Source organism: Monopterus albus, unplaced genomic scaffold (genome assembly GCF_001952655.1).
Source record: "Monopterus albus unplaced genomic scaffold, M_albus_1.0 scaffold61.1, whole genome shotgun sequence".
In the NCBI taxonomy this organism is placed as follows: domain Eukaryota; kingdom Metazoa; phylum Chordata; class Actinopteri; order Synbranchiformes; family Synbranchidae; genus Monopterus; species Monopterus albus.
The window spans coordinates 855,976-871,322 of record NW_018127941.1 but is presented as its reverse complement, the minus strand read 5'-3'; the positions used below and the strand labels follow the sequence as shown (position 1 = coordinate 871,322).

The window sequence follows — 15,347 nt, the reverse complement described above, 5'->3', positions numbered from 1 at the left end:
CCTTGCTTAATGGTGGTTTATAAAAAATGCTGGCTCCAACAGAATTATAATGACTTGTTCATTCCTCTGGTAGCTCAGAGGATACATTTCACTTGAAGTTCCACAAACCACACTTTCAGACAAGTCGTATTTTTATGCACTGACTTATGGCATGATAACACCAAAATAATGTTACCTTTGGGTCTGTGTGACAGACATAGAGCCTCCTCTGAGAAAGCCACGGCTTTGAACATAAAAATATTAATAGAGAAGCTGTGAGTATTACCACAGAGGCATCAGTGGATGAACTATGACAGTTTACTACAGTGATCTGAATTATCCCCAAATTTGTACCATTTGACCTGACACTTGTGGTCACTGACATACCTGAGAAGTAGCATTTCATATAATGTAAATGTATGGAATTGTCAGTCCAGTCCATATTTTTTTGATATAAAGATACATTAATTACCTATCAAAAGACTTCAGTTGAAAGGTCAGCAAAACACAGTAACAAATATAACCAATCAGGATTTATGTCATGTCTGCACATTCTTATCACATTCATATTTTCAACCTAGCTGAACCATAATGTTGCATTACATATTGTGTATGTAAACAAAGTTGTCTAACAACTTTAGACTAGTACTGTCATATAGGTGTCTCCTTTATGAATGTTGCTCAAAAGCCATATCATTTGCTTATGCAAACTACACAAGCACCTCCTTCTATCTAATACAAGGAAGTATTTAAAGACAGAATTGTCAGTGAAGTGTAACTCTTCTCTTCAGTAGCTCAGCTGGACTGTGATCTCGCCATGTTCATCCATTGTAAACTGGCAATACTGATACTTGTGCTATCTCTTGATAGCCAAGGTAAGTTAGATAACATTTTATCTGCTGCATATAATTTACTTTTTATTTTTACTTTTCCAGCTTGATATTGTATACATATTAGACAGTTTTGGTCAGTTCAGGAAAACTGTTCAAGACATCAGTAAGATCAGTTGTCATCGCTTTGCTTTGAATATCTATGTATTTAATTTTTTCCCAGTTCATACAGGGAAAATTATTGGAGGCCATGAGGCTGTGCCACATAGCAGGCCATACATGGTGCTTGTGAAGCAGCACACAACTGATGGTAAACCAAAGTACTGTGGTGGCTTCCTTCTGAATGAGGACTTTGTGATGTCTGCAGCCCACTGCCAAGCCAAGTCAGTCTAATACACTTCAGGTTTACCTGCTGTGAATTTTCAAACCCCTGAGAAGATTTCTTATGATAAAACATTTATTTATTATTTTTTGTGAATACTATGATCTGACCAAAAATCTAGTATATTTACGCTCAGATAACTTTTTATCTTCATTTTTGTCTTTTCAGGCACATCTTTGTCTATATAGGAGCACACCGCTCTCCGATCGAGAACATACAACCTATACCTGTGGACCAAACATTTCCACATAAGGCTTTCAATGCAACCTCTTATAAAAATGACATAATGCTTCTTAAGGTAAGAAAATGTTTGCTGGTAATGGCATTAATTTGCTTTTGTCCATTTTGCAATTTGCAGTTTTTCTTTTACATCATATCATGTATGCATTCATAATCAGTGAACAATAGTTTGCCTGAAATATATTACAACAGGCAAATGTGATCACTGGAGAAATGTGAACTGATATTTCAGCTTCAAAATTCAGTATTTTTTTTATTTAAAATATATATATTTTTATCTCTTCCTGTTCCTCAAGTTGAGCTCCAAGGCACATTTCAACAAAAACGTGAGACCCATTGCTCTCGGAGACCACAGTGGTTTGCCAAAAGCATGTATTGTCTCTGGCTGGGGCAGGGATAATACTTCAGAATTTATGTCTGTCGTGCTCAAGGAAGTCAATGTAACGCTCATTGATGATATCCGGTGCTCTATGGAGAACAACTACTGCTCTAAGGGAGAGACTGGACCAGCTGAGGTACTATACAGACATTTACATAACATAACAAAGACAAACTCTAGGCCAATAATGATAATTCATTCACTTCTGCTGAAGCAATCATTGTATGCTGTGGATGTACTTCCAGGGAGACTATGGTGGTCCATTGGTCTGCGAAGATGGAAAGGCATATGGGGTAGTGTCAAACTCATTAAAACCACACTCAGGTGCCCCGCCAATACATTTTTATTCTAAGATCTCTCACTACAAAAGCTGGGTCACTTCGACCATAAGAAATGCGTGGAAAAGCTCTAAGTACGTAACGCTTGATTTGGATTAACAGTATTTCAGTTTATTTGTAAAACATTGCAGATCTTGAGATTATAATTGCTAATATTGCCACTGATTCCATATCAGTGGGGCCATGAGACAAAAGTCTGGACTTGCTTGCTTTACACAGATTAAATCAAAACATGCCTACGTTTGATGATGTCAAATTATGTATGCCATAAAATTAACATTTTTTGCATAGATTCAACACTGTTTAATAGCTGTAATATCAACTGAATGCTCTGTAGAAACTGTGTTGTGCTGTACTTGAAAACAACATTGTATGTATTAAAGACAACATTGCTTTGTGCAGCTTCTTTCTAACTTGATCAAATGTACCATTATACATCAAACAATAAACTGTTGCTCTTTCACAGTGTATGCATATGAATAAAATTTAAAAAAGACACCATTCCCTCCTTGTGACCAAAGACTATTGATGCAAAAAAAGAGACTCACTATTCAATATCTAAATTTCGAGCTGAAACTCTCCTCTCATTTATGGCCCTGAGCCTAATCAGATCTGTGCTTTGTTAACAGACAGAAAGGCCAGTGTTCAGGGTGGACATGTCTTCTGCCATTTTTCACATACAAGCACATTTTGTTTTTAAACTGTAAAATGATTATTTTGATATTGTTTAGGCACTATTATATAAGCTCCCTACTTTCAGTACCATGTAGCTATTCTCTATGCTTATTATATTCTATGTACTTATTAAATCTACGCTACATTTATTTTATATGATCAAGCAGCTCACATATTTTAAATCTACCTTTCTTTATTTAACACATACACGCTAAAGCATGTTTAAAACATATACATTTTATACGATGCTACTGTAAAACTTAGGTTATACCTAGGTAATACTGTAAGTTACTTACTGTCTGTTTATACTGCTTTTTCTGCATTGTTTGCACTGGTTGTTGATGTTAATACTGCAATTTTGTTATATTACACAGCCATATGCTGGTTTACTGTTTGCACATTGAGAGCGATGTACCTGAGTCAAATTCCTCGTGTGTCCGACACACCCGGCCAATAAAGCAGATTCTGATTCTGAAGTTGTGTTGAAACAAATGTCAGGAAAGAATAAGCCTGTAGTAGTCAGTACAACACCACCTTTAACTATGACATCAATAATAGACACATAATTAAATTTATACATTTAGCACAACTTCACCAAAACCTGAAACATTTGAGCTTCATAAACACAGATGTTAAGGTGGAAGTGTTGCACTGTACAATAGTACAGGTGTACCTAATAAAGTGGCTGGTGAGTGAATATATAATATACACAGTATAAAATACAATATAAAAGTTGAATGAAAAGAAATATTCATTTGCTTTCATTGGGTGTTTTTATGCAAATGCCGATCATTCAGATGAATTTATGTAGTGCCTTTTGCATGGTCCACATTTTATCGCAAGTGTGTCGTGCAGTATGGGAGTTGCACTGTCTGGTCTTGGTCTTAAAATCCCTTAAAATCTTGGTCTTGATACACTCTGGTCTTGGTCATGACTTGGTCTTGGTTTAGGTGGTCTTGACCGTAACACTAGCAAGTAATGTTTATTAATTGTACTAGTGTTACAAAAATCAGTTGTATCTAGCTATAGTAGGTCTGTCATCAACACCCAGGTGGCTGTTGCATTATAACATAGGACAACCAAACCAGGCTCATACTCTTCTTACATAGGAATAACAAAACAAAACAAACAAACAAACAAATGCATTGCTCATACTGTATAGAAAGAATGGCACTATTGTGCACATCTGGAAGCTGACACATGCTCTTTAGAAGCAAGACAGATGTATAATAGTTAAGCTTACTGCTAAATTTAGACTTCTTATAACAGACACTATCTCTCACTTATACTAGGTGTTTACATAGCCTACCTCAATTAGATATCTATCATCTTTACCCACAAAACAATATTTGCAACTCCCCATTTTATTTTATTTTAATTATATCATTATTGCCAGTAGCAGGTTTGTAGATACCTCAAAACATCTGCCACAATCTCATGCTGCCATTAGTTTTCTCAGTAATCAGTTTTGGTAAAAGGGGTAATCGTGCTATGATCTGACAGTATATGCTGTTATGCAATAACTTTTTAGTGGCCTGCATCCTGTTTCACAATTCGTAATGAACTTGGTTGATAAAGAATATATTGTAGATTAGCTTCTTGCTTAAAAAACAAGACTAAAAAAAGATTATTTTGCTATATACTGTGTAAGTATAAAGATGAAGTCTTCTGTTAGATTACCTTTTTTATTCAACAAAATCTTGTTGACATTTTCATTTTTTTGGTAGCTCACTGATAACATTGCATAGTACAGGTGTATATGCAGTACATACTGCATACACACACATATACTGTAGTATATAAAACACATACACAGTACTATACACTGTAGACTACAACATATATACACACATACCATTTACATAATAACACTATACAGTATTATAATACTATTACATATAATAATAGTTTTCCATATAACAATGTTATATCAAGTCTGTGCAGATTCTCAGTCATCCAGGTCATAGTAAACTGAAAAAACCTTAGAAAAAATCAACTGGACTTATTGGAGTCATCTTTGATCAGAATATGTTCTTTAAATCACACATAAACCAAGTCTCTAGATCTGCCTTCTTTCACCTGCGCAATATTGCAAAAATTAGGAGCATCCTGTCTCAAAGTGATGCTAAAAAACTGGTCCATGCATTTGTTAGTTCCAGGCTGGACTACTGTAACTCTTTACTATCAGGATGTCCCAATAATTCCCTAAAAAGCCTCCCGTTAATCCAAAATGCTGCAGCCAGAGTACTGACAGGAACTAGCAAGAGAGATCATATCTCTCTCATATTAGTTTCTCTCCACTGGCTCCCTGTAAAATTCAGAATAGAATTTAAAATCCTTCTCCTAACATACAAAGCCCTTAATGACAAGGCTCCATCGTATCTTAAAGACCTCGTAGAGCCTTATCATCCTAACAGAGCAGTTCGCTCTCAGAGTGCAGGTTTACTTGTGGTTCCTAGAGTCCACAGAAGTAGAATGGGAGGCAGAGCCTTTAGCTATCAAGCTCCTCTCCTATGGAACCAACTCCCAGTCTCAGTTCGGGAGGCGGACACCCTCTCTACCTTTAAGATTAGACTTAAGACTTTCCTTTTTGATAAATCTTATAGTTAGGGCTGGATCAGGTGACCCTGAGCCTTCCCTTAGTTATGCTGCTATAGGTCTAGACTACTGGAGGTCCCCCATGATGCTCTGAGCTCCTCTCCTCCTCTGTCTTCTGCTCTGTCCTCTCCTCTCCCTCCATGCATCTATATGCCATCATTATGAGTCACTAACCATGTGTCTCCTCTCTGTGTGCCGTCTCTCCCCCTGTACCTTTCTCCAGGTTTCCTCAGATTCAGAATCAACTTTATTGGCCAGGTGTGTTCGACAAACGAGGTATTTGCCTCTGGTACAGCAGCCCTCAGTGTTGTTTGCGGAGGCCATGAGGCTGTGCCACATAGCAGGCCATACATGGCGCTTTTGGAGTGCCACACAAGTAATGGTGAAAAAAAGTACTGCGGTGGCTTCCTTCTGAATGAGGACTTCGTGATCACTGCAGCCCACTGTCAAGCCAAGTCAGTCTATTACACTTCAGGTTTACCAACTGTGAATTCTTGAGCCTTTGAGAAGATTTCTTATCCCAACAACATAGATGAATACACTGCATGAGGGCTTCATGAGCTGTGACAAAAATGTGAATACAATGCTTTGACCAAAAATCTAATCTATTTACTCCCAGATAACTTTTTATCTTTATTTTATCATTTCAGGTCCTATGTCTTACTAGGACTTCACAATTTTCATAACAAAGCCGAAGTACAGGGTAAATATGTTGAGAGATCATTTCCACATAAAGACTTCAACGGAACTTACAAAAATGACATAATGCTTCTTAAGGTAAAATAAATGAGAACTGTATTTAAAATGCTTGTACTTCACAGTAGAATTTGATTTAGCCTTTTTTCCATCATTATCAACTTGTGTTTCTCAATATTTTATTAGCAATGAATGAAACAAAGCAGTATTGTAATTACACTGTACATATTGATGTGCAAAAATATATTTTTATCTGTCCCGGTTCCTCAAGTTGAGCTCCAAGGCACATTTCAACAAAAACGTGAGACCCATTGCTCTAGGAGACCACAGTGGTTTGCCAAAAGCATGTACCGTCTCTGGCTGGGGCAGGGATAATACTTCAGAATTGAACTCTGTCGTGCTCATGGAAGTCAATGTAAAGCTCATTGATCATAAGCGGTGTGATGAGGACAAGCTCTACTGCTCCAAGGGAGAGACTGGACCAGCTAAGGTACTATACAAACAATTATGTAACATAACAGACAAACAAATCTGGTCAATAATTGTAATTCATTCACTTCTGCTGATGCAATGTTGAAGCACTCATTACATACTGTGGATGTATTTCCAGGGAGACTCTGGCGGTCCATTGGTCTGTGAAGATGAAAAGGCATACGGGGTGATTGCTGGTTTCTTTAAAACAGAAACAGGTCTAAAAACACATGTCTATACTAAGATACCTGACTTTAAAGAATGGATTGAATCTACCATGAAAATTGTATGAAAACACTCTAAGGCATTTGAACATTTGGCTCTTTTTTGTAATATATACAATGGTTGAATGCTAATAATAGTGAGGTCTAGACCTTTGTAAAGTGTCCTGAGATGACCTTTGTTGTGATTTGGCGCTATACAAATAAAATTGAACTGAATTGAACATTATTAAAGATTGTCTAAAGGATGTTGTTTTGTACTACTAAACTCTTAACTTTCATTATGCTATGGAGGTGATAAAGATATGGCATCTTTAGAAATATGACTCAAAGCCACATCCTGAAAACTACACAAACACTTCCTTCTTCCTTTAATACAAGGAAGCATTTAAAGACTGACATTTTCAGTGAAGTGTGCCTCTGCTCTTCAGTAGCTCAGCTGGACTGTGATCTCACCATGTTCATCAATTGTAAACTGGTAATACTGATACTTGTGATAAGTCTTGATGGCCAAGGTAAGTTGTTATGGTATGTAAGAATATTATACTATATACTTAAGCTACATTATATGAGGATCTAGATTCCACCCTCAGGTTTCAGATGAATAAGTACAGTGAAACTAATTCAGTTTAACATGGCTGTCCTACAGTAAATGTTGTTGTCATGAAGGTGTTCAGTTTATGTTCAAACTGTGATATCATTTTGGCTTTATACACATACATTTATACATATTGCACATACATTTATATTTTTTGTTTTTCCCAGCTCATACAGCAAAAATTATCGGAGGCCATGAGGCTGTGCCACATAGCAGGACATACATGGCGCTTTTGGAGTGCCACACAAGTAATGGTGAAAAAAAGTACTGCGGTGGCTTCCTTCTGAATGAGGACTTCGTGATCACTGCAGCCCACTGTCAAGCCAAGTCAGTCTATTACACTTCAGGTTTACCAACTGTGAATTCTTGAGCCTTTGAGAAGATTTCTTATCCCAACAACATAGATGAATACACTGCATGAGGGCTTCATGAGCTGTGACAAAAATGTGAATACAATGCTTTGACCAAAAATCTAATCTATTTACTCCCAGATAACTTTTTATCTTTATTTTATCATTTCAGGTCCTATGTCTTACTAGGACTTCACAATTTTCATAACAAAGCCGAAGTACAGGGTAAATATGTTGAGAGATCATTTCCACATAAAGACTTCAACGGAACTTGCAAAAATGACATAATGCTTCTTAAGGTAAAATAAATGAGAACTGTATTTAAAATGCTTGTACTTCACAGTAGAATTTGATTTAGCCTTTTTTCCATCATTATCAACTTGTGTTTCTCAATATTTTATTAGCAATGAATGAAACAAAGCAGTATTGTAATTACACTGTACATATTGATGTGCAAAAATATATTTTTATCTGTCCCGGTTCCTCAAGTTGAGCTCCAAGGCACATTTCAACAAAAACGTGAGACCCATTGCTCTAGGAGACCACAGTGGTTTGCCAAAAGCATGTACCGTCTCTGGCTGGGGCAGGGATAATACTTCAGACTTGAACTCTGTCGTGCTCATGGAAGTCAATGTAAAGCTCATTGATCATAAGCGGTGTGATGAGGACAATCTCTACTGCTCTGAGGGAGAAACTGGACCAGCTGAGGTACTATACAAACAATTATGTAATATAACAGACAAACATATCTGGTCAATAATTGTAATTCATTCACTTCTGCTGATGCAATGTTGAAGCACTCATTACATACTGTGGATGTATTTCCAGGGAGACTCTGGCGGTCCATTGGTCTGTGAAGATGGAAAGGCATATGGGGTGTTTGCTGGTTTCTTTAAAACAAAATCAGATCTAAAAACATATGTCTATACTAAGATACCTGACATTAAAGAATGGATTGAATCTACCATGAAAATTGTATGAAAACACTCTAAGGCATTTGAACATTTGGATTTATACTATCTGTAAAACATTGCAGAGCTCAAAAGCTGATAAATGAGATGCTAATATCACATGTTAATGTGACCACTAGACCAAAGTCTGGGCTTGCTTGCTTTAAAAGTAATTCATCTAAATATTCCTAACTTTGATGCTATCAAATGTTTGTTTGGAAAGTTGAATGAAAACACTGAAACTATATGAATTTGACTTGGCACAGTAGCACATCTTGCAGATGTGACTTTTCCAAGCTAGAGATAAACAAATCATTCATGATACACAAATTAAGTATGGCATAAAGTCATAAATTAATGTATGTCATCCTGGTCTTAAATATATTATATGCATTAAACGTTACTGCTTTGTGCACATTCTTTTGACTTGATCAAATGAGAACACAGACTCCTCTGTTTCTTTTGTACAATCTTATGAAACTCTGTCTCTCTCTCTCCATGATATCTCAGTGCCTCTATACACTTCCCTTTTCAGGTATGAAAAAAAAGACAACATTCCCTCCTTGTGATCAAAGTGTATTGATGCAACAGCAAGAAATTCACTATTCACTTGCTGAATTCAGAACATTCTTAACAATATACGATAGAAAGGCAAGCGCACATGTTTGATTCTTGCAGATTCAGTCTTCAATCTTAGAAGCAAAATATAAAATATTTACTTAATTTATTTTAGCTCAGCTATAATCAATTACCATGTGACATCCTAATATTTTCTCACTGTCATTTTTGGGTATCAATATAACTTAGGGGGGACAAGAATGATACTGTTTATGTCTTGATGGATATTTCTGGAGGCATTTTGTCAGAATACTAATGCTGAGAAAAATGTAAATCTAATAGTAAGTGGTACAGTATTTGTCAAAAAGCGGGGGGCGAGTAGGGAATTTTTTTTTTTTATTTACCTCCAGTCAGAGAAACACAAACAAAGTCCCAACTTTGCAGTGACAGAGTTTACAATTGGCTCCAGGCACCTTTGGATTGCCATAGTAACCACATGCACACCTTAACAAGAAAAGAAACAAGAAGAAAAAAGCTGCTTTTGGATATTTTTTTTATTTTTATTTTTAGAAACAAACTTGCATACAGTACTAACATAAATTACTTGTCTTTTTAGTAGCACTGAGCAGTGGACCATGGGGATTAGGAGGCAATGTTTTTGCACTAATGGTCATAATCTTGAAATACAAATGATGGTCATGTTTGGTAATGTACCATTTATTGATCAGCAGACAAACCTCTCACATCTGCCTTCACTGTAAACATGTTTACACGGGCATTCAGCCACCCCTGAGTCGATGTCCAGATGAAACAGTGCAAAACTAAGAAAGAATAAATATAGTCCTCATACTGATGCAGAAACACTGAAGTGAGCTTTGTTGACCTAGGTAGTAAAAAAAAGACTGACTTGTTCCATATAAAGGGTCATGGATGGATACGACAGGTTCTGTTGGCTGTATTTCCATAGTAACCCTCTTTACACTGTTCACAATGGTCACTGGCAGTGTTGAACAGACAGTTCTGGAGGTAATTTAGACCAGACACAACGAACAACTAGCAGTGTTCTATAAAGAGTTAATACTAACTTTACACATCAGAATAAAATTCTGACCCCTTTTCAAACGATGTCAAGTTTAACAATAAATTATTCCTTGACCTTGTTTAGCTCCACATAATCTCCTTGTTGGTGAAATATAAATACAAAAGCTATTATGTGCCACAGAAAACCCAGCAAGAGCTGCATTACCTGAGTGATAGCACCTGCTGTGTGGTTGCTGCAGGAGGGATCACAGAACTTTTTTGTGCTGTGTCTTTTGATGGATCTGAGTGTGTCTGTCATGCCAACACTTTGTATGTTTCTCAAGAGAGGAACAAACCTCAGCAAAGCAGAGCAAAAACAATCGCACCACACCACAAAGCAAAGATATATTCCACTGCATTATAAGCGTTTCAATATGTCATGTGAGTGTAGCAGAGAAACAAGCGTTCCTCTCCTCTTCAGGAAAACCCTGGAGCAGATTAACCTTGGAGCTGTTTATGTGATACACACAAAGAAAAGCTGGTCTATAAGACACAGGGAGCACAAATGACAGCAGACTAATGCACATTTAGGTTCAAAGTTCAGTGAGGTGTGGTTTTACTTTAAGATCTTTCAGAAGCAGTGGACAAACACACTTAGAAGAAAATGTTTATAACTTTATTGTCAACTGGTTCAATGATGAATATAGTCAACAAAAAAGAACCAAAAAGTGTCCAATCACAAAACAGTACAGCGCACTGAAAATAAAAAGCACCATTTAGTTGTTCTGTCTCAAGCAGATGCAAGTTGAGGTCTGAAACACTGAGGCCACCAGGTTCAGAGTTCAGATTTGAATATGTCCCCCATCACCAACCTCTATCCCTTCTTCTCTCCACATGTAATTTCTTCAGTTTGTCAGTTTCTACTACATGAAACAAGTGTTACTGTAACAAAAATACCAAAGTTTTGCAGTCATGACAGTTGAAATAGGTGGCCATCATTGCCCAGTCACAGTGACTGATGAGTCAAAAATTCACAAGCAAGACATCCTGATTTACTCTATTTGGTATAGTTTCCTAAATGATTGGGATAGCATAGTGGCAATGAATAATTTTTAATAATATGATAAAACAAGACCATGTAATTCTTTAGGAACAGTGGCCAGTGTGGCTACAGGCGAGAGCAGAGGCCTGGGCACTCCAGAAAGTGGCACAGCAAAATTAATTCACCGGTCTTTGTGAAATCTTTTGTTCTGGAAGTGTGATGAACATCTGCCACTAAATGCTGAGCTGTATAGCATTTCTAAAATGCTAAGCTACTATAACAGTAGCACAAATGGAAAACAGTCATAAAATCAGCAAGTTCACTCAGTAATGTCCATGATACACTACTGTAAGTTTGCTAACAGTAGCCAAAATTAGTTACTATAAGCTACTGATCTTACTGGGCTAAGAAAGGTTGTAGTAGCAAAATGTCTGTGTGTATTTTGTTACTCACAAATTCAACTTTTTGTTTCTAAATGGAGGAATTTATGACTTCTGACCAATGTTATATTGTTTTGCTTTAACTATTTTAATTGTTTACCATATTTGGGGGTTTTGACAACAGTGTCAGAATTGTTCAGCAGAAAATATGGATAACAGGACTACTTCAGAAATGAAATTAGCTGTAATGAGTGATGTTTCCTGGAGCTCCACTGACAGGCCAGTGGAAGACATGAGTATTAGCTTCATTGCTCCTGAAACATCTAAATTATAAAATAGGGTACAAGGCATAGCTTGCAATGCCACAAGTGTTTTTGCCATCCCGGATCATTCGCATGTAGCCGCCTTCACCCCAGTTGGTCCCCCAACTGCAAATAAAAAACAAACATTCATATTAAAACAAAAATATTATAGAAAAAAATAGCATTTGATGAATCAACCATGACCCCGTTTGGGACTAAGCGGTATCAAAAATGGATGGATGGATGAATCACCCTATGTTTTTCTAAAGTGTAAGTTCATTGGTGAACTGGCCTGTTTTTGATGATCCAATAGTCCTGGCCTCCTTCAGAGCCATAGCCAACCAGCAGCACTGCGTGACTCAGATTATTGGAGTTACAGTTAGGCTCATCGTATATTCCTGTAAAAGAAATTTAAACTGGCATTAGCTGAGTTTTGCCCACCTAGAACCAGCAGAGACCAACTGTAATGACAGCATTTGTATACAGCAGTACTGCCTTTTAAATTCATATGGGGAGTTTTTTCATACATTCTGCAGTCATGGAGAAACACAAGCTGAGTTTCTGGTCACATGATGAACATAAATCCCATGTAAATCTAATATTGCAGACTTGGACAATAATTACCTGCAGTTTTGTCACTACGAGCGACACCTTTTATCCAGATGTAATAAAATGATTTAATGTTAATATAAAAACATTGACTGAAGCAGCTTTAAATTTTAGAAAATCTCCTTTTCAATGCTGACAAGACGGCTATGTAAAGGGAATATTTGAGACAGTTAACCTGAACTGTAGAACAGGAAGCTTGGATGATCAGCATCAACAGCCACTGTGACTGGACCAATAGTTGCCACGGCATCAGCCAGAGCCTGTTCATCTCCTTTGGGTATAAACCTGTAGTCTTTAATATGAGCAACCGCAAGTCTGCTGTTGTAGTAGCAGGGCTGGGTATCCTGTTGAGAGAAATACAGTTTCACAGACAGATTATTGAACTGTGTGACTGTTCAGATGGAGACCAAGTCAGCAGACTCACCAGTGAGGTGTAAGGGTAGGTGTCTGTTGACTGCAGCCCATTGTTGATCACGTAGTCATAAGCATTGGCCATCCAAGCACCATTGCAGCCATAGGTACCATACGACTTGGAGCAGTCCACCAGATTCTGCTCACTCAAGGATATAAGTTGACCGGTCCTCTTATATAATTGTCCCTCAATAGCTCCCGTAGTGCTGAATGCCCAGCATGAGCCACAGTAACCCTGTGAAAAATATTTAAAACCTTGATTTGAAGGTGTTCATATTTCAGTTTGATTAAGTCTGTTAAGGTGTTTTAGAAATATGTTACCTGATCTTTCACCTGAGTGACATAACCCATATTCCTGTAGTCAACAAACCAACCATCTAGCTTCTTAGCATTGTTACGCAGCCTTCGGGCAGAGATGGCCTTCCCTCTCTTTGCAAACTGGGTATCTATTGTGGCACCTTGCAGAACCTGGTATTCCTGTCTTGTCTACATATGGAGAACAAAAAGAGGTCCCCCGCCCATTTGAACAGGTTTTAACAGGTTTAATATCAGAATCAGAATCAAAATTTGCTTTATTGGCCAGGTGTGTCAGACACATGAGGTATTTGACTCTGGTACATCGGTTCTCAATGTGCACGTACATATCCCCATGCAAGGGGCAAGTAAACAGTAGACCAACATAAGGCTGTATAGTATAACAATCTGTACAATGTATATTTACAGTTATTGCACTGAGGGTTATTGTCCAGTCATACTGTTGTGGTGGGTCAAGTGTTCATCAGAGGAACAAAGAAAAACAACAAACACAAGAGAGCGCCAGTAACCAAGGCTGCCATTGCTGTCTGTGCCATTGGAGAGCTACATTTGGTCCAGTTATTAATAAATACAATTTTGAAAATTATTTAATCAAAACAACTTACCTTATTTATTAAGCCAAAGAATTGTAAAGGAATAGTTTGACATTTTGGGAATTACCAAGAGTTAGATGAAAAGCTCAACACCACTTTAATGCCTATATGTTTAATACAGCTAGCAGCAGTTAGCTTAGCCTAACAATAACACTGGAAACAGTTAGCCTGGCTCTGTCCAAAGATAACAAAATCCATCGATGTGCATCTCTAAAGCTAATTAGCTATACAATTCATGCCTGTATGCTAAATATGAAGCTACCACCAGCAACAGGATAGCTTAGCACAAAGCCTAAATGGAAGGAAACAGTTAGCCTCGCTTTATCCAAAAGTAAAGATTAAACACATGAGATACACTAGACTGACTAGACTGTCTCTCCACTATTCCATTGTTTATGCTCCAATAAGTTAGCCACCTACTGGCTGTAGAATCACAATGAATGAGAAGATGTGACTCTTAAAGTAAAGAAATCCATTTCCAAATATGTCAGACTATTCTTTGAAGTGTAAGACCTCACCAGTGTCTTTATTTTGACCCAGAATGGGCTTTGTCTGAATAGTCAGTTTGGACAGATGTGTCCAGATCAATAAAATGCAATGTACTACTACTACTATAATATTGTTATTATTATTATTTAAATTTATTATACTTTATTAAGCGCCATGGGGAAATTTCTTACTGATGGTGGTGCTGTCAGATGCTGCCTGGCCACCAGGGGCAACTAAGGATTCAATATCTTGCCCAAGGACACTACGACATGTTTATTTTACAGTTTTAAATTATTGATAATTAAACCACACTGACATTTTAAAATTAGGTCGTTAATTGGATTTCTCCCCAAACTCACTTTGTTAATGTCACCAAAGGCTTCATATTTACTTGAAATACCCTTTAGCATATTTTAATGTCTGGGCATCTTTGCTTAGACTGCTGCCCCCGCGACCCGGTCCCGGATAAGCGGAGGAAAATGGATGGATGGATAGATATGTGGCCTTGATTTGTAATTGTGGAATCTTATAGGATTGAGAGGGAAACAATAGGCCTTACTAGGTCTCCATATTTATTCATAGCCATAGTGAACGGCCTCATCCCCATGAAAAACTCTTGATTATTGTCTTCAATCATCTGCTTATTCTCCTCCCAGATGGCCCTTCTTTGCATGTCATCCTGTGTGATTACAGAAAACACATCAAAGAAATGAGAATCAGAGCACATGTGCATTTATTATTGGGGCCTGTATTTTTTTTAAAGTGGACTCACATTTTTCATTTTCCACTATTTTTTCTCACCATTTCATCATAGGATACACTGTGGCTGTTCTTCCAGATCTCCCACTCAGTCAGGACAACTTCATCTGAGTCTGACATCACCCACTGCGGGCTGCACAGCAGGACATAGAGCAGAGCTGC

General features: G+C 37.4%; 4 protein-coding genes across 4 annotated transcripts in view; 3 read left to right on the top strand and 1 right to left on the bottom strand.

Annotated features, from left to right (window-relative positions):
• The first annotated feature begins 779 nt into the window (after positions 1 to 779).
• LOC109962084 (granzyme G-like) lies at positions 780 to 2,639 on the top strand. The gene is made up of 5 exons (XM_020603478.1): positions 780 to 854; positions 1,033 to 1,192; positions 1,360 to 1,489; positions 1,728 to 1,946; positions 2,056 to 2,639. Exons 1-5 carry the CDS (start codon positions 797 to 799, stop codon positions 2,245 to 2,247), a joined length of 759 nt encoding a protein of 252 aa, XP_020459134.1. The 5' UTR covers positions 780 to 796; the 3' UTR covers positions 2,248 to 2,639.
• On the top strand, positions 2,381 to 9,095 carry LOC109962015 (granzyme E-like). Its single transcript, XM_020603345.1, has 6 exons — positions 2,381 to 2,408; positions 5,645 to 5,876; positions 6,072 to 6,198; positions 6,389 to 6,607; positions 6,728 to 6,902; positions 8,761 to 9,095. The coding sequence occupies exons 1-5, from the start codon at positions 2,381 to 2,383 to the stop codon at positions 6,878 to 6,880; spliced, it is 759 nt and encodes a 252-aa protein (XP_020459001.1). The 3' UTR covers positions 6,881 to 6,902; positions 8,761 to 9,095.
• LOC109962083 (granzyme E-like) lies at positions 7,063 to 8,763 on the top strand. Its single transcript, XM_020603477.1, has 5 exons — positions 7,063 to 7,324; positions 7,575 to 7,734; positions 7,930 to 8,056; positions 8,247 to 8,465; positions 8,586 to 8,763. The coding sequence occupies exons 1-5, from the start codon at positions 7,132 to 7,134 to the stop codon at positions 8,736 to 8,738; spliced, it is 852 nt and encodes a 283-aa protein (XP_020459133.1). The 5' UTR covers positions 7,063 to 7,131; the 3' UTR covers positions 8,739 to 8,763.
• A 2,940-nt stretch (positions 9,096 to 12,035) lies between the features above and the next one.
• cts12 (cathepsin 12) overlaps positions 12,036 to 15,347 on the bottom strand; it is a 5,688-nt gene continuing 2,376 nt past the window's right edge. The window contains exons 2-8 of the mRNA XM_020603344.1: positions 15,228 to 15,343; positions 14,986 to 15,105; positions 13,351 to 13,515; positions 13,043 to 13,264; positions 12,794 to 12,962; positions 12,302 to 12,407; positions 12,036 to 12,135 (exon numbers count right to left, since the gene is read on the bottom strand). Of these exons, the coding sequence (XP_020459000.1) occupies positions 12,036 to 12,135; positions 12,302 to 12,407; positions 12,794 to 12,962; positions 13,043 to 13,264; positions 13,351 to 13,515; positions 14,986 to 15,105; positions 15,228 to 15,343 (998 nt within the window). The remainder of the gene's footprint in view (positions 12,136 to 12,301; positions 12,408 to 12,793; positions 12,963 to 13,042; positions 13,265 to 13,350; positions 13,516 to 14,985; positions 15,106 to 15,227; positions 15,344 to 15,347) is intronic.

What these genes read in the sequence shown, in the direction of transcription:
- LOC109962084 (XM_020603478.1), top strand. Translation starts at nt 797, where the DNA reads ATGTTCATCCATTGTAAACTGGCAATACTGATACTTGTGCTATCTCTT. An exon ending in GCTATCTCTTGATAGCCAAG is followed by an intron (nt 855 to 1,032) that starts GTAAGTTAGATA and finishes ATTTTTTCCCAG; the next exon opens with TTCATACAGGGAAAATTATT. An exon ending in GCAGCCCACTGCCAAGCCAA is followed by an intron (nt 1,193 to 1,359) that starts GTCAGTCTAATA and finishes TTGTCTTTTCAG; the next exon opens with GCACATCTTTGTCTATATAG.
- LOC109962015 (XM_020603345.1), top strand. Translation starts at nt 2,381, where the DNA reads ATGCCTACGTTTGATGATGTCAAATTAT. An exon ending in GCAGCCCACTGTCAAGCCAA is followed by an intron (nt 5,877 to 6,071) that starts GTCAGTCTATTA and finishes TTATCATTTCAG; the next exon opens with GTCCTATGTCTTACTAGGAC. An exon ending in ATGACATAATGCTTCTTAAG is followed by an intron (nt 6,199 to 6,388) that starts GTAAAATAAATG and finishes CGGTTCCTCAAG; the next exon opens with TTGAGCTCCAAGGCACATTT.
- LOC109962083 (XM_020603477.1), top strand. Translation starts at nt 7,132, where the DNA reads ATGACTCAAAGCCACATCCTGAAAACTACACAAACACTTCCTTCTTCC. An exon ending in GCAGCCCACTGTCAAGCCAA is followed by an intron (nt 7,735 to 7,929) that starts GTCAGTCTATTA and finishes TTATCATTTCAG; the next exon opens with GTCCTATGTCTTACTAGGAC. An exon ending in ATGACATAATGCTTCTTAAG is followed by an intron (nt 8,057 to 8,246) that starts GTAAAATAAATG and finishes CGGTTCCTCAAG; the next exon opens with TTGAGCTCCAAGGCACATTT.